General features: G+C 36.7%; 1 protein-coding gene across 1 annotated transcript in view; it reads right to left on the bottom strand.

Moving 5' to 3' along the window:
• Nucleotides 1-599: 599 nt before the first annotated feature.
• The window catches only part of SEMA3E (semaphorin 3E), a 260,267-nt gene continuing 237,003 nt past the window's right edge, over nt 600-23,863 (bottom strand). Inside the window, exons 15-17 of the mRNA XM_027102736.1 lie at nt 21,310-21,377; nt 19,671-19,810; nt 600-4,383 (exon numbers count right to left, since the gene is read on the bottom strand). Of these exons, the coding sequence (XP_026958537.1) occupies nt 3,931-4,383; nt 19,671-19,810; nt 21,310-21,377 (661 nt within the window). The 3' untranslated portion in view covers nt 600-3,930. The remainder of the gene's footprint in view (nt 4,384-19,670; nt 19,811-21,309; nt 21,378-23,863) is intronic.

The following is a 23,863-nucleotide window of genomic DNA, read 5'->3' as shown; positions in this document are numbered from 1 at the left end:
ACCAGATAGTAATAAGTCTCATGGCTTATCATCAGTAAGAAGAAACAATATGGCACATGCTGTGATGGACACAGGCAAGCAAATAAAAGGAAGCCATACAGACAGAAACACCCCAATACAGTCCTCTAGCTTGTAACTAAGCCAGTTAGACACAAACAGAACACACTGAGTTTATAATGAAAGCCAAAAAGATAACGCTATCTTCCCAACAAAAATAAAATAAACGTACCAGCTTACATAACATACTACAATCGAAGGTGTTTCTGGAAAATCTATTATTTATATCTGATTCAAATGCAACAGTTGTTGGCCTGAATAATGAGCACTGCTTTTGAAGGAGTATCTCAATGTGATACTTTGCTCTAAGAAAAATAACAGCAACTCCTTACAGGCATCATGACTGTGGCACTTTCTCCTGGGATCTCAAATACCTATACAATGCTAAGTGATATTTTTCGTAAAGATTATTTATTTATTTATTTTTGCGGTACGCAGGCCTCTCACTGCTGTGGCCTCTCCCGTTGCGGAGCACAGGCTCCGGACGCGCAGGCTCAGCGGCCATGGCTCACGGGCCCAGCCGCTCCGCGGCATGTGGGATCTTCCCGGACCGGGACACGAATCCATCTCCCCTGCATCGGCAGGCGGACTCTCAACCACTGCGCCACCAGGGAAGCCCGCTAAGTGATATTTTTAATACATCAGTCAGGCTGAAGACAATTCATTTCAAGGACAACAGATGCTGTGTTTGTTTCATGCTTACCACTAACACTCAAAACGATTTACTGTAATTTACAAATTTTACAAATGTTCATAATAACTATGAAGATTTACAAAACCCTACACCCTATAGCGAATATTACACACTTGATTAAAAACATCCTAAGTATTTAACTAACTTTAGGAAGGAAAAATCTCTAAAATATATATGGAATTGCCACTTACTAAGCAGGCAAAGACTTTCTGCTCCCTTTTTGCTAGAGCTCTTATGAGTGTTTATTACTATTTTTAAATCCTGTTTCTCCAAGTTGATAGCTTTGCACTGAAATATTCGGTAATAACCACAAAAGAAAACATTAGCAATGTAGAAGGCTAGATGTGGAAGAGACGTGACAAATCATAAAGTAAGATCCGTTCAAGTTGTAATCCTTCTAGTTAACAGATCTCCACCTCTAGCTCAATGGGTGACACAAAACTGAAAACAGAGGTGCACATTGTCCTATGCCAAACTCATTCTATTCACAGGTCCTCTCCCTTCCCAGAGAATAACATAGAAGACAGCTGAAGAAGCAGGAGACTGACCCCACAGGGAGGTGTCCCTTTGAATCTAGGATGGGTAGTTATGGGTTACGATTCTTTCTCAGCTGTGTGTTCCCAGAGGGCACGGGGTCTGGCAAAAATGTGCTGGTGTCAAGGCAGGTGACTAAGTATGTGCCCTTCCTGAGTTCAAGAAAAAGGGGATAAAATGGATCAATTCACCTGTGATTTTCCAAGCTTGGGCATGTCGCAAAGGAGATTCTAAATTTGATTTCTAATGCCAGACAGAACAAAAGATTGCAAATATGTTTTTGTGGTATGTTTCAGATTCCCAAGAAGGACAGGACAGAATAGGTTGTTGGTTTGTCTTTTGAGAGGGCAATGGAAATTTATCTTAAAGTATGTCATGATGTGTGTGTGCGTGTGAGATTGTGTACCTGCACTCACGTATGGGGGGAGAAAAGAGGAGCGAGGAGCCGGCAGCAGAGAGACAGAGAGAGAGAGACAGAAACTGAGAAAACAGAAAAATAAGTGTGTATGAAATTTAGTGCTCTCCCTAAACTGTGAACTTGTGTCCTCAAAATTTTCTTATCAGGCTTCTTTCAAGTTAGCATTTTAAAAAGCTTCTTTCTTTTTCTTGTTAAAATAGTCATCTCATTTTAGTTGAACAGCTTGTAGGACCATTTATTCTTAAGACTTACGTCATAGAAAAGTTATTTTCCTTAGTCTTCTCTCTTCAGTTACCAAATATTTTAGCTCACAATTGACGTCACTGCTATCATTATTATTAACTGCTTGTGTGTGTTATTTAAGGTGATAACTACTTATATGGCAACTGCCTTATTTTTAAAAAATTTTGAATACAGGAGAAAATCCTACTTTCCCTTCTCTTGTGTTAATGGAAGAATATTTTCAATTATGCTTTGCCTTATCTGTTCACTTTGAGTATTTCAGACATAAAGTTGGCTAAGGACCCACCCTGTGATTTGTGGTTATGGTTCTATTTCTCCACGTTGGGCAGGCTTTTATTGAAACATATACAGTTTTCGGTTAATATTGGTGGGCAGCAATGACCTCCAGTGGATTTCTAGGTAAATAACAACTGCATGTTTCAGAGAATGTTAACTTCTGATATATTTGTTTCCTTTAGGACTTTTGGAGCTTGGTAGCTTATCGAATGAACTTTCCAAACTTTCTTAAATTTGTTAATGTTTGAATGAAATTGCAAACCATCACAAGTTATCAACACTTTAACTTTCTTAAATGTACAGCCTATAAGCTAATTTTGAAAACTGAAATGAACGTTATTCAAAATGAACATTTAAATATTCATAACTGTTTTCATGTGTAATTCACTTGCTTTTAGTTTGTGGTTAAATGAAAACTCTCAGAATTTCATATTTTAGAAAGTTAATGGCTAAACAGAAGAAAAAACTTCAGGAAATAAGCATTCTCAAAAATAAAAACTTCGGATAAGATTTATAAGAAAAAAGTTAAGGTGCTCTAAACATCTCAGTAGTTAAGTGAACCTCATGAAACAATTTTCCTATTTGTTAATATAAAATTGAAAGGAAATTTTGGTATCTGAGAGCAGAATGCTTTACTTATTTTTAAATAATAAAACATGTTTCTGGAATATCTTTTAGATTTCACGGAAGACTATTTAAAAGGCATAAAATTTAAGTTTTAATAGAGCTTCAGTGCCATAGTATCTTCATTTTGGGCTTGTGAGGTAATAATAAACATATTATCTCCACTTTAAAACATGATATAAGTATTAACACATTTTTACTCCAGTTAGTTTTTTTTCTGAAAATGAGCTAGATACAGTTACTGAGAAACTGGTTTCAGATCTTTACTGCACAATCCATAGAATTAAAAAAAAAAAAAAAAAAAGAATATACCTTTTCTACCACAAGAGGGCAGCAAAAATGTTTTCAGTTAGAGTCTGTCACTCCAGCTGTTCTGACATATTTTGCTGTTTTTCTGAGTAGTTACCTTGACTTTCTTCTTTCTGCACTGGAGTGAAATTGAAAGAATGTGTTTTCATCCTGAAACAGGACTATTGTGAATGTGGTTTAATGAACGTTTTATGAAAAGCACAAGCCTCAAGGTGACCACAATTTTTCCTTCATGGTTTACGATAATTACAACACACCCGCTTCATAAAGCTCATGGCTTAGACAACACTAACACAATAATTCTTAAAGACTCCAGATGGTTCACATGAGAATGTTAAAGTATCTGATATTCTATATATTTTACATCGTGGTGGAAAGGCAAAATTCAGAAGGATCAAAACGTATATTTTTGCCATGATTATGAAAATCTCTAATTTTTCAGCAATATTGCAATAATCTTAAGTCTTCCCAGGGTAAAATAATAATTGCCATGGAAAAGCAGACAAGTACTCAAAGCTACAGCTATGGTCACCTTTTGATAAATATAACGTGAAATCATCAAGCAATAACGTTTTTAAAAAATTAGGTAATTTTATGTAAGGTTCAACCAGTCAAATGAGCATATAGAATAATTTATCATAACACCTTTATAGTCCTTTCTGTATTACAGAAATCTCTTTTAAGTAATGCAAAGAAGGTGGATGGTTTCTCTTTCTCTCTTTTTTTTGGTTTCTAAATATAAATTCTTCAGAAGCCAGTAGCTGGTTTCGCCCCATCAGGAGTCCAGCACATGCCTAGGCAGGCGGTAATGCTCGGCTCTGGGACGGAGCTTTTTTTCCTGTGGGTTGGCATACTTCCACTTGGAAGGGGACATTTTAAGCTTTTTTCTCTTTTTATCCGTGCACCATACCTTTTCACAGTATTCTTCTACTCTCTGGAAGTTGCTATAACCAATCAGCTGCAAGAATTCCTTGTACCAGGGTTTGGTCCCATGTGGGATGCTGCTCTGAACAGGACAAGGTGTCTTGTGAGGCCCGTCCTCTTCGTAGTCTTTGGTAAACATTTCCTCCACTCTCTCCTCTTCCACAACCTCCAGGGTGATTTTACGGATTGTATGGACAAAACTATGTTCTACTGTCTGGCAAAAATAGGTCCCAGCATCCACTTTGCGTACCCTCAGGAAGAGTAAACCGAGGTCCATCTTAACCATTCTGTCATCTGTCTTCACCTGCAAGAACAAGAAAATCAACGGCACTGAAGTATTATCCAGGACAAAAGAACGCCAACCTATAACCCTTTCCACTATCTAGAATTTTTTCATTTTTGTTATCGTATGATGAAATCCTAAAAATCATATATATAATTATATATACTATATACCTATTATATGAGTATATTAACTATATATTATATAAATGTATATAAATGTTAGTATTTTATTTATAATTCATATTTTAATACATATATTTCTTTTATATTATATTTAGATTGTTATACTATATATAAATATAGTATAAATATATATGAGAAAGAGGTAATTACATCAGGTATGTGTGTGTGTGTTCTGAACTTATTTATATTGAGATCACTTCATATCAGTGACTTTGAGGTCAATTTACATCAGTATTGTTAAGAGCAAACTGAGAGAGCTTTCTCCCAGTTCAGCATAGCACTCAAAGTTTGAGTGAAATGAAGATTTGTCAAATTTAATTTCTTTTGTAATGCCAGAACAAATGCCATTTCTCACATTATTAGTTCAGGGGTTCTTATGTTTCCCAGATCATAATGCTCAATGTACCTACAAGGACCTGTGTTGAGAGAGCTGGGATACCTATACTCTCTCTCCTTACCGAAAAAAAAACCCCAAATCCATCCATTCCATTTCACTGTTTTTTGCTACGTATTTCATGACTGTTTCTTTGACCTTATCTCATGGCAGTCTCCCCCAAATCCTTCTTCTTTCTGTTCCTGCTTTCATGCCCAACTTCATTCTGTTTCAGGACCTAGAGGGACTCCCATACGGCTGGCTCCTTCTCAGCCCGAAAGGCTGAACCAAATGTCATTTCTTCAGGCCTCCTTCACATCCAATGTCAAAGTATCTCCTTCCCTTAATACCATCATTTCACCTGTTAACCTTTGTACACCCGAGCCTGCAACATTACCTGCAAATACATAACAACAGTCCTGTAATAAGTCTTCTTTTACCTGGTATCTTTCTCCTTTATGTCATCATATGGGCGCTATTTTACTCTTCAAAGTCCACTCCTTTTCGTCATGCTCCTGATTGAGAACTTATTCAGACTCTATTGCTCCTCTGAGCAGGTGAGCATTGCTCAAGGAACCAGATTCTGCCTTTCTGATTGTCTATCCCAAAGCAGCTTAATGTGGTGTTTCTCACTAGGGTTGGTGGAAGAGGAACACTTCTGGAGATGAATGAATTTTCTAGAAGGATTTCTTAATATGTTTATTTTCATGATAATCAATATAAATTAATAAACTCTATTTGGGATCGTGTGGAAGATCAACCTCATTGTGAGTCTTTGTGTTTATTCTGAACCATTTTTAAAGCTTGAATAGTTTCCAGCCGCTGAGAACAAAGGTAAATTTAATATGTTACTGATACATTCCAGCCATATGAAAACCAAACAACAACTCTACGTACTAATGTACGTAAAAAGTTTTGAGGTCACTTGAACAACGTGTGTGGGGACTGCGTCATCATATGGCACAAGGTGCTGTGGATAGATGTTTTACACAACACGTACACACACGTATGTGGTAGTCTGTATTCCAAAATATGTTCACGGAGATACCTTATTTCAGCGAAAAAAAGTCATCACATTAAATAAACATTTAAATGATGCATATATTTATTTGTAAATTAATTTTCATTCTATATTTGAATGAAAGCTATGAGCATAAAGAATGCACTTCTGGTTTCAGTCTTGTGAATATTTAATAAACATTCTAAGTGATGATGGCAGCCCAAGAAAATGTTTTACTTTTAAGGGCAGGTGGTGGGGGGAACCTATACAATACTAGAATCAAACCTTCCTCCGCACAACTGCCACTGCTCTTGGCCCCTGAGCTCTCCCCTTACTTCGCACTTCCAGGTCTTATTCTGGTCTTAGTCTTTCTTTCCATTAGTTGAACTCCTTTCTGTTGTTGGGAACTCCACCCATCCATTACCTAAAAAAATTCCTTCTAGGCTTAAATTTCCCCTTCTTAAATGAATACTTTCTTTACAGCCCACAAAAATCTTTTGTTCCTTTCTGTAACTCAATAGCATTCACATCTGTAGTACATAAGTTGGTATTTTTATTCCTCTTCAAATTATTTTTCCATACAATTTTTATCTCTTGAACCATATACTAAGTTTCATAATGGCAAAGGCCTATCTCCTAATCACTCTGAATATTCCACAGTGAGTGCTCAGAACACACTGAAAAATGAGAACATACTAATTAGTTCATAGCGCACAAACATGCAAAACAATGGGGTATACCCGTAAAGATACATCCAAAAGTCATTCACTTTTTCTAGGTAAGTTCAATAATGACTTGGATAGAGAGGAAACAAGCATGATTTCAGAAGCAGTTACTAACTAATGAAAGAAGAGGTCTGTGCTCCACAGATACATAGAAAAAACAGTTCCAGGACACTGTCTTCCCCTGAAGAGAATCTGCATACAAACATCATCACGAATATGATCCTTTGATCTCTCCCTACTATACCTCCTGTGAGAGTGAATAATACATGAGAAAACACGAAAGTCACCTAGCCTAGTTTCTGGCATAGAGCAAGCAGTCTATGAAAGTGTTTTGAAATAAAGCAAAAATAGAAATAAATACAAACCTTTCATCACTGGATGAGAGGTAGTTTCTTGTTTTTTGTTTTCTGTTTAGAAGTCTGGTATAAAAAGCAGGTGTTTCTTTCATAATCAGAAACCCAAGTTTGAGAAACTGCACTGTGTATAGATAAAGTCCAGACTGGTTCAAAAATGTGGAAGCACGACAATTACAATGAGAATTGTCCTACATCATTTATTTGCATGTTATAGATAGTGCCTGTCTTGGAATTTTGGTCTCCCCTCCTGGTTACAGTGAATCATAAATTTAGGAAAAGATGTTTTAACTCTTGAGTCTGGACAGCTGTACACTATGAAGGTTAAACTGCTTTGAAAGTTAAATATATCTTCCATGGCCTATGATAAAAATATGCCTAAAAATAAAAAATGACTGAGAAATTTGGATTTTAATTCTTTCCACAATTTAATCTTTCCCCTTTTGTTAACATGGATATCTTCAACATCAAATCTTTATTACAGAATTGTTTTCATCCAGCTGTTCTGTCTGCAGACCAGATTTCCCTGGTCAAGAAAATGGTATAGGGACTTCCCTGGTGGCGCAGTGGTTAAGAATCCTCCTGCCAATGCAGGAGACATGGGTTCGAGCCCTGGCCAGGGAAGATCCCATATGACGTGGAGCAACTGAGCCCGTGTGCCACAACTGCTGAGCCTGCGCTCTGGAGCCCGCGAGCCACAGCTACTGAGCCCACGTGCTGCAACTGCTGAAGCCCACGCACCTAGAGCCTGTGCTCCGCAGCAGGAGAGGCCACTGCAATGAGAGGCCCGCGCACCACAATGAAGAGTGGCCCCCGCTCGCCGCAACTAGAGAAAGTCCGCGCACAGTGGCGAAGACCCAACGCAGCCAAAAAAGAAATAAATTTATATAAAAAAAAGAAGATGGTACATAATACATCACTTTATCAAATATTCTTATAGGCAATCAATAAAAACAAAATTTCTTACTGAAAATGGTATTAATATTTTTAGCTATAAAGATTGATTCAGTATGTTTCATAATGTCAAATAAAAAAAGTAATTGAACAAAGAACCCTGCACATGTGGTAGCTAGTCAGGAAGAAGCAGTGATGTCCATGTGTATCAACCATATGATACGGTTCCACACTTTTTATAGGAAATGGACAAACATAGGCCTTGAATTGGTTAGTTCAGAATATATTTAACAATGAAATCAGTTTTAGTAAAGAAATAAAGACGAACAATTTTATACATTTGTTTATCTGGCCTTCTTTCAATAAAAAAAATGTGTTTGACTTACGGAAAATGTATCATATATTACAGTATAAAAATAAAAATTTCCTTTTATTAAAAACACTTTCCAATGTGAACTTGCTATATGACAGAGATGATTCCCCAAGAGAGACAGGATGAATTACTTAATAGCTCATTTGGGGAAACCTACCACACTATACAGAGAACAAGTAAAGCTGTATTTACTTCAGATTAAAGATCCAACTGGAGAAAACGTAAATCTAACACAAGAAGATGCTGAGAAGAAAGTTATCATAAATAAGAACTCTATACTGTGAAAAATGTATTCAAAATATCAACTATATCAAAGAAGTTTGGAATATTTATATTCAAGAATGGATTAATATACACAGACGATGCAAAGAATTCTTGGAAGTCAACAAAGAGAAATAAAAGATGGAATGGAAAAAGCATATAAATAGGCAATTCAGAGGAGAAACCCAAATGTTTAATAAGTATGCAAAGTTAATGTTCAACCTTACTAGTAATTTTAGGAACGCAAATTTAAACGAAATACTACATTATACCCAGAAGAAAGGCAAAAAATAGAAAATACCAAATATAGGTGAGGATATAGGGAAATGGGAACCCACATGAACTGCTTTGAGAGTGCAGATGGTGCAGAAATTCTGCAAAGCAAGCTGGCAATACTTATAGAAATGAAAGATGTTGACAGATAATAATTTAGAAATTTTCACTCAGATCTATAAGGGGTTACCTGCAGAGATGATCATTAAAGATATGGTAGTGAGGGCTTCCCTGGTGGCGCAGTGGTTGGGAGTCCACCTGCCGATGCAGGGGACACGGGTTCGTGCCCCGGTCCGGGAAGATCCCACATGCCGCGGAGCGGCTAGGCCCATGAGCCATGGCCGCTGAGCCTGCGCGTCTGGAGCCTGTGCTCCGCAACGGGAGGGACCACAACAGTGAGAGGCCCGCGTACCACAAAAAAAAAAACAAAAAACAAAAAAACAAAGATATGGTAGTGAGCATTAACAACACTCTTGGTCCACTCGTAGGGGAATGGATCAATTAGGAGCAGTGAATACACGCGATGGGATGAGCAGCCTTCAGAAACAATGAAACAGAAACACACAAAGCAACGGTGATAAACCATACAAACATAGTGCTGAGTTTTAAAAAGCAGAAGCAGAATAAGGGTTATAACACAATACATTTATTTTCTCAGCTCATGTACACTAAAAATGTTACATACTTGTTCAGTATACAAATGTAGTACTGGACTTATCCCAAGCATTACAGTGGATGTACATGGGGAAGCAAGGATGAAAATGGAGAAAGGTGGTCTAGGAAAAATAAAGTCAAACAAGAGAGGACATTTGTGTGGACTGATCATGACAATGTGCCATAAACTAAGCAGTATAATTAAATTATGCAACTGAAGTAAAAAATAAGAACCAAAAAGCAAACCAAACAAACCAACAAAAACTCCAAATGTAGGGGTGAGACAGGGAGGGTGGGAGGGAGGGAGACGCAACAGGGAAGAGATAGGAGAACACATATATATGTATAACTGATTCACTTTGTTATAAAGCAGAAACTAACACACCATTGTAAACCAATTATACTCCAATAAAGATGTAAAAATAAAAAAATAAAATAAATAAAAAATAAAATAAACCCCAAATGTTCGTAGTGATCATCCTGGTTTGGAAAACAATAAACTAAATTGTCTGTAAGATCTGTTCATCCTCTAGTATACTATAATTATATACTTTTAGAAATATTGTTTGAAAATAAGCAAACAGCAGTTTAAAAGTAATGTTTTGTTGAAAATTTCTATAGATAAGAATATCAGGGGACTTCCCCAGTGGTCCAGTGGTTAAGAATCCGCCTTCCAATGCAGGGGATGTGCGTTCTATCCCTGGTCAGGGAACTAAGATCCCACATGCTGTGGGGCAACTAAGCCCACGTGCTGCAACTACTGAGCCCGTGTGCTCTAGAGCCTGCATGCCACAATTAGAGAGCCTGCGTGCCGCAACTACTGAGCCCGCGCGCTCTGGAGCCTGCAAGCCACAACTAGAAAGAAGCCCACATGCCGCAACTAGAGAAGTCCGTGCACCGCAACAAAGAGCCCATGCGCCACAGCGAAGGATCCCACATGCCGCGACTAGGACCTGATGCAGCAAAATAAATAAAATAAAAAAATAAAAAAGAATATTAGGATGATCAGGATGAAGGGAATAAGAGGACAGAGGATGAAAGTAAAGATAATGTTTGAACACAAAACTGCATACCATAAGGCACTGAACAGCTACTCTAATTGGAGTATAAATTCCAAACTAAATTTCCTAGTGACCAAAGGAAAGAGGAAAGTATGATAAATTCTGAGATCCAAGTGTCTCTAAAATATACTTTTAAAGTTACTTTCTGCATCACCATGTTACTTCGTTTAATCAGATGTCCACTGTCAGACTGGTCTCAATGGGATTAAACAGATCGTGATCTGATTCCATAGATCTAGAAAGATATATGTTTAATTTTCAAAGGTGTTCAGCATTCTCTTGGAAAATTAACAGAAGACAGTTCTACCTGAAACTCTAGATCCATTCTTATGATCACATAGCTGCTTTATATTTTCCCTTCATACAATAGAAACTGTCTTCACCATTGCAATGGAAAAAATGAAATTAATAAGCTATATTGCTAATTACTCCAGAACTAAAATACGAGGCATATGACATTATAAAAACATGCCTGTCAAGGTTCAAAAATGTAAGTTTTGAATATTTACCTGTAAATAGTTGTTAGTTTAGAAAAAATGAGAACATTTTTTAACAGACTGAAGTAGAAACATCAAAACTACTAAACAGATGTTTCAAACGAGGCAAAGAGTTCACATACTTTAATGTTATGATAACAAGAAAAACAAAGAAATAATATTCACGTGAAACAAATCTGATGCTTTCAAAACATGTAAATAAAGACAGAAATGTAAACTTAGGGCTGTCACTGATCCCTGTCATGGATTAGCTAGCACTGGTGAAGGTCAAGAAAACATGAGTCCTCTAGCCAACAAGATGGTACAATGAAGATAAAAGTTTGCTTCAAAAGTTTCCGAGTTTTGACTACATAATGCAACTGCAACATTAAAAGATGTAATCTGTGTACTCCACTTTTCTTTCTTTTGTTTTTACAAGAGAAGCTGTCTCCGTAATGCATTGAATCATCAATAAAATTATGCTTTCATGGAGACTGTACCAATTTAGCATAGATGCAATGAACTCTAAGTTATCTAGAAGGAACTGCTGACTGATAAGTTAACTATGCCTCTTAGATTTCTCAACAATATTTAAATAACTTTGATGAATTTATCCTACTCAGTAGGTGGTCTGAAGATGAAGTTAAGAAGTGACAAATTTTTGGTAGAGAGTTAAAAAAGAATTGAGAGAGTAAAGTCAAATTGAAGTTTTGGAGTTTTGCTGTCAACTTACATCCTCTCTTGAATTTTCTGTAATAAACATGCACATCTGAGCATTACTTAAGCAGTCTATACAGTGCATAAAATTGATACTTTATTTTTAAGACCCACAAACACACAAAAATAGTTTCCCTTAAGTAGAGAATCCCCAATGGAAAGGATCAACAAAGATCAAGGGGGAAATAAATCTTCCATGCTTACCAAGGGATAAATGATGATGATGGTCGTATGGACCAGCAGCTTACTGGCCTGCCTTATACCACTTTGGCATGGGCATGAAGAATATTTTACGCATTTTGGGATTGCTCTGAAACTTCCCCACTGGGGATTTATGAACTCCTTCCTAGAACCCAACCTTGTTTACAGTGTCTTTGGGATGCACATTGGTTTTGTCAGTAAAGAATCAAATCCCAAAGAGCACATTCCAAGAAAATATTCATTTTGTTTGGTTTTGCTGAAAACTCATTCCAATGAAATTATAGTGCTCAGCACAAAATGAGGGCTTGGTTTTTCATGAAAAGATATTTTGTCCAAAGTACAGAGGTACTTAATAAGACTTTACTTGTATACGTTTTCATTTTGAGCTCTTTAATCAGAGGTCAATGCACTTCCTGTAAAGGGCTATAAAGATTTGGGGCTTCATATGTCATCTGGTCTCTGTTATAACTACTCAACCTTGCAGCTGTAGCATGAAAACAATCATAGACACCAGGTAAACAAGTGAGCGTGGCAGTTTTCAAATAAAATTTTATTTATAAACGAGGCTGAGGGCCAGATTTGGCCCGCAGGTTGTACTTCGCCAACTTCTGTTTTAAATTATTGTCAAGGTTCCAAAGACCATTCTATGTTCAGGTTAAAAATAATATACTCCAAACTTAAAACATTCAAAATGAGGATCATATTAACGTGAGCAGTTACACTAATCTGAGTAGCTTGAAGAAACTACGGCTTTCTTTGTCATGATAAGTGAAAATTACACACAGTGAACTAATAAATATTTAAATCTAAGCAAATCAATGCATATTTCAATTTCTCCTCAATTAGTTTTATTTCATTAAAAAATTTTTTTTAAGATTTTTTTTTTTGATGTGTACCATTTTTAAAGTCTTTATTGAATTTGTTACAATATTGCCTCTATTTCACGTTTTGGTTTTTTGGTCCTGGCATGTGGGATCTTAGCTCCCTGCCCAGGGATTGAACACGTACCCCCTGCATTGGAAGGCAGTCTTAACCACTGGACTGCCAGGGAAGTCCCTCAATTACTTAGTTTTAAAATACAGTGCTCATGCATTTTAGAGAAAGAGAAATACATAGAGAAATAATGCAATTTTCCAACCACATGCCTTAACAAGTAGGGATGCCTTTCCTTTGGGATGTTACTCAGAATTAAAGTTTTCCAGTTATTTTGGAGGCTTGTCAATTCAAATATATCAAACTGCAGAAATTGAGACTTCATAAACCAGGGTATATCATTTTGGGGTGATTTAGTTGTGTTTCTAACAGTTCTGTCCTTTGCAATCACACAAACATACTTTATACCTCCTTCATAAAAGGAAGATTTAAGCTGTATTCCAAATTCAAATTATATGTAGAAATATATACGGCCACCTAATTTAAACAATTATAGAAGGCCTATGGAACAGCTAAACTAGGATTCTGTAAATGAACTTACCCTTATCCACATACATAAAATCTTTCTTTTCTTTTCTCCTCAGTTCAGAGAAAGCAGGTTCTTCCTCTTCCTTCTTAGAATTCACCCTGTCACTTCTGCAATGATATTCTCTCCCATACTCTTCATCTTGCTTCATCAATTAACTGCACATTTTCTTCTTCATGGCTACTTCCCTTCAACCTCTAACCATGACCAAGTCACTGTTTTTCTTAAGCCAAAAAAGCAAAGCAGAAGTTCTTTCAATTCTCGTCTCCTACTGTTGACCTCTCTCAAACTTCTCACCTAAACCTTTAGGTCGAGAACATTATAAGAACTGTTTCTAATCCCACACAGCCCCGAGCATCAACGTCACATCACCTGTTGCTAGATGGCTCCTGGCTTAACCATTCTACTGAACGTTGGCACTAGAGCCTGGGCACTTATTTTTTTGAATTTTTCAACGGGTGCTGTTTGTTACTTTGTCCTTATCCAATTCCTTTTCTCTGAGTTCTACTATACCACATCCCCATCTGCACCATCTCTACTTCCTCAAGCTATACTACTCTAGTGGTACTTACCATTTGTGTACTTTACATCAGTTACTTAATTTTATCTCTGTAATGCACATAATAATACTAACTACTGCAGAGAAATGTTGTAAGTTTTAAAAAAGTTACTACACATGAAGCACTTAGAACAGTACAGGGCACACAGTAAGCACTAAATGAATGTTAACTACAATGATGACTTGTTTCCCTAACGATTTTACTCTTCAACTTTTAGAGTTTTTCCTTCTCCTATTTTTTCCTTATACGTGCGTTTTCCCCTTGCTTCTAGCTTTAGCTCACAATGCTTCTTATTTACTCCAAGCCTCCAAGGCAGGCTATGGCAGTTAGAGGCACCACTGCAGTGTAACTAAGGGCCTAGGGTTAAAACCAGAATATCTGGCTCAAATTCACAAGCTATGTGATATTATGCAAGTAACTCAATCTCTGTGCTTCAGTTTCTTTATCTATAAAGTGGGGACAATAATTCTATCTATTTCATAAGGCTGTTGCAATGATTAAAAGTATTACTATAGGTAACATTCATAGGACAGTGCCTGGCACACAGTAAGCCATATTTAAGTATAGATGCTTGCTATATTATTCTTACTTTTATTATCTCTATGAATTTAATGCCTCTTTGCTAATGTCTCTCACACATCTCTTGCCATTCCAAAGCTTTCCTTTGGGCTTTATATTCCCAGGCATGCATATACCAGAAGGACAGCTCTGTCCGCATGCTTTACTGGAGCCCCAATTCAATACGGCCAAAATCAAACTCTTCCTCTCCTCCCTGTATTCTTGGAATCACATCACTGCACCATCAACCACACAAACACCCAAACCGGGAACATATGAATCACTTCTGATCATTTCTCTTTTATCTCAAATATCAAATGCACTCAATGTTATCTCATAAAAATTAAAATCTGTCTTCTCCCTTCCTACAACCACTGTTTAGTTTGATCAAAACTCTTTCATTTGACCATTGAAATACCTTCTTAAATGGTCTCCTTGTCAGCTTGCCTATCCTCCAAGCTGGTAAGCCAGTTTCTAGAGTAATGTGTCTAGACAGTTTGTCTAAGGCATTCTCATGGGCTTATAGATAAAGCGAAATGGTTCCTTGGTGGATCTACTCATTGTTGCAACCTCATGTCCTCCACAGATCTACAATGACCGTATTGTTTGTCCTCTCCAGCACATATGATTACCCCACTCTTTCTGCTAGTTGGCTTCTATTTATCCATTAAAACACAGCTCAAATGTCACCTCTGCCTTGGATTTTTTCCTAAGTGTCCATAGTGCCACGTCCACAGCTGACCTGTCGGTTGAGACAATTTTCTTTTCCCATGGTTTCACACTACGTTGTAATGAACACAATATATTATAACTATCTGTTCATATTACTGTATACACTGTAAGCCTATAGGCTTCAACAAGGCTAAGGCTATGATTTTTTCATCACCTATTAAGGTAGGCTCTGAATGAATATTTATTGAATTCAAAACACTAATTTTAGACACTTGGGGAGGAGAACAGAAGGTTGAAAATGCTTTCCATTTGAGATATTAAATATATTAAACAGCCTTCACAATTTTCAATAATACTGAAGAATATATGTGAAGCACTTGTTCTTATGTGTATGAGGTGGTCACTTGCCCATCCTTTGACTTCGTAGGTGAAGGGCACACTGACAGTTAATGTTGTGCCGTTGAACATGATGATGCATGTCCCTATCATCCCTGCTTCCACCCTTATCTCCACACCCACATGCTACAGTCTTGATACAATAACCAAAGTCATCTTTTTAAAACCGAATTTTGACCATGTCATAGCTCTCCTGTAAACTATCCAATGGCTTTGTATTTAATTCAGAGCAAAAACTAAAGCCCTTTATAAGGGCCTACAAATCCCTGCATGAGCTGGCCCTTTACCTCACTTTTTGACTCAGTTTATTAGTTTCCCTATTGCTCTGTCTCCTCCAGCCACGTGGCCCTCCACTCTGATGTTCTTCTAATATATCAGGTGCCCTCCGGATGAAACAGGGCCTTGGCACCTGCTGTTCTCACTGTCCAGAAAGCCATTATCCAACACTGTTAGTGGCCTATTACCTCACCTCTGTCGAGTCATTTGCAAATGTCACTTTGTTGGTGAACTTCTTAGTAAGGCCTTCCATGACCACCCGTTTAATATTGCAACCTTTCCCTGCAAGTAACCTCTCTTGTATTTTTCTCCTTACCATCAACTGATACTTTAAAGAATGTTCTTACTTAGTCATATTATTATTATTGCTATCTTTCTCTGTTCTCCAGAGTACAAGTTTTACGAAAGCAGGACATAATAGATGCTCACTAAGTAAGTTTCAAATAAATGAATAAAGCGTTATTTTAGTTAAAACCCAAGAAAATGAGGTAGAGTGCCAACAAAGCTGAGGCAGCACGCTCCACTAAACTCTGATGGAAAAAAAAAATATATATACATATATATGTACATATATATATACACACACACACATATATATATCTGACAACAGGAGCATTTTTCAGAAATCAAATTCCAGAACTTCTGCAGTGAACAGTTTTCCCTTTGCCCCATGCTTGTCCCAGAGCATGTGAAACTGTATTTAGAATTCTGATTTCAGAAGATGGAGTGAGTTAGTAGAAAGAACTAAGAGACCTGGATTTGAATCTGCCTCACTAGGTATGAGTAACCAGGAAAGTGATTAAACATTCTGTGTCTCAATGATCTCATCTATAAATACATTTTTAAGAATCAAATGGTACATTTTATAAAACACAGATAGCAAATTCCTCATTACTTGGCTGCTGAATAAATGTGAAGCAGCTCAGCTTGGGAGGCAGGAATACCTGAGTTCAAACCTTGGGTCTGTAACTGACTTTATGAGCTCTACCTCTTTGAGTTTTAGTTTCTGCATTTGTAAGATGAGAATTCTTATGCCTAAGGTGCAGCTGTGAGATCCGAGAATAAGAAGGTAAGGCACCTACCCCAGTTCCTGTATACAGTAGATGTACATTAAAGAACCTCATCTCCCAAGTCCCTTCTATGAAGGCTTCTCCCCCAGGGTGTCAGAATCACAATGCACACCACAATTAACCAGGTCGTCAAGCCAAGGGAAAATGCTCCCTTATGAAGTCCTTATAAATTACTTATAAATTAGGCTTTCCATAAACATTTCTGGAATTAATAACATGTTACGTTTCATATTTATTATTTAAGGAAGCAAGAAACTATAAAGTGCATATTCGAGAGAACTGCAGTGATCCAGTTTAGAAACCAGATAACTGAATTCCTAAAAGCTTTCTAGAAATTCGGTTATGGAGCATTTCTACATATTAATTGGAGCAAAAACGTCATCCACCTGAATACATGATTTCTGGACAGCTCAGGAGCGTTGAGGGTGGATCTGTAAGTGGATTCCAGACTCAACAATAGCAGTTCAATAAAAGGATACGACAATCAAAACTTTTCAGAAAGGCTATGGGCTGACCGTGGCTTGTAGCGTCCAGGATGAGCCTTGACGGCCACTGTCAGGGATACTCCGAAAACGCATACCCACATGAGTTAAGAATTGGACTAGTTGAACTTAAACATCCTGTGCAACGGTCAAGATCTGATAATAAAATTATCTTGTATGTCTTATAGTAACTATAATAAATGCAAAAATGGTCCAAACTCTAAACGCTGAAAAAACTCTAAACAGACTCTAAAAAACTCCGAAAGAATACACACGTAAAGTCATTTTGCCCTGTGTACACAGCACGCACATTCAGCTTTTAACGAAGGCAGCAACTGTGTGTTTTGTTTTGTTTTAGATTGTGAATAACTCAATATATATTGTTATGTCTACAGAAATCAGGCACTACCTGATTATGATACCACTTGTCATGCATAGAGTAAACTCAAAATTTCTAGTACCAGTAAATATACCAGGGAAATTTGAATGTAGTTGAAAATAGGGACTAAAATTTGGGGAAAAAGAAGTAGATTATACTAACATGATAAAGAAACTTAAAATTGAACACTACTGGATGCAGCATGTCAAAATGATTTGGTAAAGTTTTCCAAATGAGGCAGATTACACTAAGTTCCAAATCAGAAACAGAACATACTGAGTGAAGAAAACTACTGATGAAAGAATTACTTCTCTGTCTTCTGAAGCCATTCAACTGGAAGAACTATAGAATATTCCCAGGTCCTCTCCTGCCAAGTCAGTTACAATGGAATTTAAAAACCAGTTTTATCTCAGATTTGTGCAATGGAAAATACTTCAGTACTAAATCAATAATTTATTTCAGTGCAATGTACTGTAACTTTTTTGGACATGTATTTATTGTTATGATGTCATGAAAATTTAGGAGAATTTTCCTCTCCTGATTGCCTTTCTATATTATCTCTAATAGTCTTTGTTAAGTTGAGGTATCTTCTTCCTCTCTAATAGCTATCCCAGGAACATGGGATATAGAAATTTAGTCAGTTCCCAGAATGTACTTTATGATTCTCGACCAAAAACATGCTGGGTTTTTAGTTTCACAACAGGCTAGGGGAAAAAAAGGCATAAAATGTAATTGTGCTCTACATGTAGAATCAGTCATTTAAACTTCCGATGACAAAGGTTTCGTCTCCAGCGTCAAAATGAGGTACAGACTTTCCTGACTCACTATCTTATGAGTACCTATTAGCTGTCCTCTGTGTCCTAAGGCAGGCCTCTAGAATTTCTTCCCCTTATTCAACTTGTAACCCTCTCTTTACTAAGGACCATTTCCCCAGTATTCACCAAGTCTATCACCCTTTAATATAACCAAATTTTCTTCTATTTTCTATTTTTCTAATTCCATTTTTGTAAAAATTAAGTTCAACGCCCACATCAACAATGCTTTATCTGCCTTCCCTAAGCTTTACATGCTTCACAGCCTTGACCCCTCCCTACATAAAACCAGCTCCCTAGACCCGCATGCACCTATACAGTGTTTGCCACCAGCCTGTTCTGTATGTGTGCTTTAAATGCTGCCTAGTCTTCCATCAGTAAAAGCAGCCCAACTCGTTCCTCTCTCATTAGTTAGATAATTATAGAAATATAATCTCCACCACTAAACCTGCTTAGAAGGATAAAAGAGCTCATGCCTGTTTTTTAGACAACAGTGGAACCCCTGAGTTGATGTCTCACATACGATTTAATAGCTTTATCAACAACTGGTTTAATGTCGCTGCTACTGTTGTTTCAATTCTATTATCTATGTGTCTAAGATATATGTGATAATGGTGTTTAATTTCGCTATTTTTCTGAAACATTGCCTTGGGTGATACAATTTGAGACTGTAATTTTACAACATGACACTAAAATCATGAAGCCGAAAAAAGCTCCTAAGTTAAAATCTAATTCTAGGTTCCAAATTTTATTTATACATACATACATACATAATTTATTTATATATGTCTATAAATGTCTATAGACATATGTCTATATATGTCTATAAAATTATATGTCTATAAATATATAGATGTATATAAAAATCTACATGTATATGTATTTAAAAACCTTTATATATACATATACCTATACATATACACATATATATTTATATCTATATAAATCACACATAATAAAAAAAAACCCCACTTTTAAAATGACAGGTACAGCACAATAGATTGTTTAATTTTTAAGTACCCAAATAAAGCATCATCTATTTACTGATGGCACACTGTACGCAAGACACCACGGTGTGAATGTGCAGCTATGAATTACCTCCTCTCTTCTTGTGTCGTGGCCTTTCTGCACAAACCAGATAACTTTTGCTTGTAAAGATCGCGGGGTACATTCCAGCAAAGTACTGTTGTTCTCTACGCCATAGGCCAATCGCTCCTCAGTCTTATCCAAAACATCCCCTATAACATAAATGTTAACATCAGCCTTGAGACTTTGATTTTACTGGTAAACAATATTTTTTAAAAGATTCTTTATTCAGACCCCTAGAGCAAAGTGAATAACTTTATTACTCATTGTTAATTTCTATACAGGAGTTATGTAGGGAGAGTAGCACACCAAACTCTAGGCATTAAAAAGGCTATGGAGTGAGACAGAAAGAAGTAACTGGGAGTTTGGTTCCAAAGGATGTAACAGTCAGATAGGTAAGAAGGTGCATCAGTGTTAAATTCATGGAAAATCAGTGGCAACATCCACTGATAAAGCGGGCAAGGTAAGCACCAAACAATTAAGCAAGGCATAGAACTAAAATTCATGATTACAACCAAAAGCGGAAAGCAGAAATCAAGGAGATATGGCACTACACAAACAAAAGTGTGAGCGTTATCTTGACAATGGACTGCACTTATCCAGATACGGGGCTCCTGAAGGAAGACAAGAGTACGAAACTGAACTAAGGACTTTGTGAACCAGAGCTTCTTGATTATAATCTGTATTTTGGCCCAGAAAGGCTCTCACTGAACTTGAACTCAAATGGGCATAGAGGCAAGTATACCTAACTGCAGTTTCGAATAAAAGCAAGTGGATTTATTTATTTTTTCTTGTTTTAACCAAGACCAAATTCAGTACTAGATCCCAGGATTTTTTTTTCTATGTCTGAGTCCTCCTTGCATTCAAAACTGACCCCTAAATTTCCCTAAAACTATAATGCCACCTTTCTCTAGCTAATATTCTCAGAGGCTTACATCTTGCATCAAATCCAGAATCAGCCTGGGGTCTAGCAAACTGATCCCGGACCACAATCTCTGGATCTGTGTATAAATATCTCTGGCCTCCCAATCATGGTGCCCCTTCCCTCTGTTGCTTCCTGGTGAGCACAGCCTGTTCACCAACCACCATGATGGTGTAAAGAGTCAGGACGGTGGTTTTCCGTCTTGTCTGACTTCTTTACATTTGTCTACAGCTGAAATTTTCTCTCTTCCTTTACACATTGGACCACCTACCACCTTTCATCAGAAACCCAGTGAAAGAGTCCAAGTGTTTCACTTTATTCTATCCAACGCTTAGTAGGTGACTTGATTCAAGTTAGATCACTCTTGATAAAATTACTGTAAGTTATAAAAACACGGTGAAGATATTCCCAGGGTTGAACTGGTGAAATAAATCCTGCAAATCACTGTGGCAACTGTCACCTAAAGTATGCAGCATTTTTGTTCTAGGAGTCCCCTTTTTGAATTCTAACAATAAAGCTTGGCGGGTAGGTAAAACGTTTTTTTAATTAGGAAAGATTATATATCAAATGCACAAAATCGTAACTACATGGAAAACCAGAATACTTTCAGGAACATTGTTCTAGTGTGTATCAATCACCAACAAAACAAGGACCCTGTTTAAGAAGCTGACAGTTTATCTTCAGTGCACACTCTAAGAAACCCATGGCAATCGATTTTCTATGGATTACCGACAAACTGCTGTCCAAAGCACTGCTGAGCTGCATTTCCATGCCGAACATCTTGTCTGCGGAACCGCCTGAAAGTAAGTAAATGCATTTAGGAGATGTTCAGATTTCAATTTTCCAGACGTTAAAAGATAGCCAACCGCATTAAAGTTTCAAGTAGTATTCTGCTACTGAAAAAAACTGATCAGTCATACCAAACCAGGATACAATCCAAGTTTCATAGTTTTCCGTATTTCCATTGAATGTTATTCAATGGATAAGATCTATAGAAAACTGTTTTTTAAATCATCACATGAGTTTGATTATAATTTAAGAAGGTTCTCTTTACATTTCGTTAAGAATTTAGTTAAACAAGAAGTCTTCTAGTTCAAAATGAGTGTCTTGGGTGGTAAAGAATGTGTTCAGATAAAGACAATGGGATTTGAAGCAGACTACCTATTTGAGTAGAAATGCATAAAATTCCTATCTATATTAAAGTGCATTAAGTAAAGGTATTTGGATCTAAATGTTTTGTTCTACAGACGTCATGATCAATATGATTGCTAATAAAAATAAACTAATAATATACTCAATTTACTTTTATTCAGTTATAACATTTAGAAAGTATATGTCTCTATTGAATGTGATGGTGCATTTATCTGTTTAACAGGATGTCTTACATATAGTAGAACTCAAGAAATATTGTACTTCTCCTCAATTTGCCTCTAAAACGCAAATACGCTTCTAGTATATTTTCATGTTTTATAGTTCGCTTAGACATATAATTGACAAATGACAATATTCGTTATCCATGGAAAAAGAATTCCAGAATATATACCATGTTTCAAATTTGTAAGCACTGTTCTCAGGAATTAAACAATGGAAATTATCATTATTAGTACTGGGAAGCTAAAATCAAGATCTTCAGCATATTAATTCAGATTTGAGATAAAAACAGAAGTATTACAATAAAAGCAGAAAATACTACTTGCTTCTCTAAATCATGGCATATCTTCAAGACTGAGGGAAAACCAGAAGGCAAAACAGAAGTTTTACCCCAGAGGGAAATGGGTGAGACTTCCAGACTGATAAAGAGATGCTTTAACCATATGCGATGATAAAATTTGGAAAAGGGAACCAGATTCAAACCCCAGTGCCACCACTCATGTGCTGCATGAACTTATACATACCCCTTGCCTATCCTGGTTCTGTGTGTCTTCCTTCGTAAAATAAAATTGGGCTAACTGACCCCTAAATTCCAGTCTCAATTTTCTTTTTTCATTCTAGCTTTTCCTCAAGTTCACCAAATAGTGATATTGGAACGTTATTTCAAGAGATGGAGTGCTTCCTCACACATGAGTTCAGATCCTAGTTAAGAATGCAATACTTAAACAACCATTTAAGTATTTCCCTATATTGAAAGCCAGGACAGAAGAATATTTCCAATTGATTTTTAGGATTATGATTTGTGTGCGAAAGCATGTTTAAAAAAAGATAGATTGTGGATTAGAAAACCTTACCTAAAGACCTGAGATTTTAGAAAGTTAAGATTAAAACGGCTACATGGATCATTCTACTGAGCCAAACTGAAAATAAACATTGACAGAAAAGTAAGGAGCAAAATTGAAAAGTTTTAGACCTCTATATTATTTTATACTAGTGTTAACATCTATTATACAACTGATAGCAGCTCTAAATGAGAATAAAAGGCTGCTGTTAATTCCTCACTTCATTGAGTATTGCTTTGGTATTGGGAATCCCAAGCCTGCTGAGGAATAATGAATAATGGAACAGGAATAAATCAGTGAAATGAGAAATAGGTTCCACTTTGCAGAAATGATATTGTATCATATTTATTATACAGATGATTTGAGAATAAAGGGAACTACAATCAGCTAAGACTAGATAAGCATTGTGGATAGGTGTACACAAATTTTGTTTAAAATCACTGGAAACATGCATTTAAAAAGAAAGATATCACATTCTCCAACAAAGCTTCAGTTCACTTTATACTATCCTAAAATAGCTGTTCTTTACTTCAGCATTTAAAAAAGAGTGTATTCAAAGCAGGAGTTTTAGAAAGGTTAAGCAAAGTTGTCGTTTATTCTCCAAGTCGCATATTTTTCTTATATCTCTTGCCTCTTGGAAACTTTTAAAGAGAATGCTGGAAATAGACGGAATACAAGAGCAAGGGGGAAGAAAAAGACCTAGCTCTAGAAATTATAGTGTATTTTGGAAGACTATTTTAAACAAGTGGTTTGAATTGTGAATTAATGTTTTTCCTCTGTTGATTCATTTTCACTCCGTGAACAGAAGGGTATTTATTTTAATGACCAGTTTTCAATTTCTGCTGCTAGTCAGATCTGAAGCAAAACCGATCTGCTATAAAAGCAAACTATTTTCCCTTTATGTCCTGGAACTTATCCAAAAAGTTCTCCTCCAGGGGTGGGTGACGGTTCACAAGAGTGACGCTCCTGGAAGATCTGCATTACATGTCACTGAACTGAACTAATTCACTTATGAGCGTGGCTCCTGACCAGCATCTCAGTCCTTCCTGTCTATGATTTTGCCTATTCAT

This window comes from Aethalodelphis obliquidens, unplaced genomic scaffold (genome assembly GCF_003676395.1).
Source record: "Aethalodelphis obliquidens isolate GAN/ISIS:26980383/991018 unplaced genomic scaffold, ASM367639v1 scaffold5, whole genome shotgun sequence".
Taxonomy (NCBI): domain Eukaryota; kingdom Metazoa; phylum Chordata; class Mammalia; order Artiodactyla; family Delphinidae; genus Aethalodelphis; species Aethalodelphis obliquidens.
This window is presented reverse-complemented; position numbering and strand designations above follow the sequence as displayed.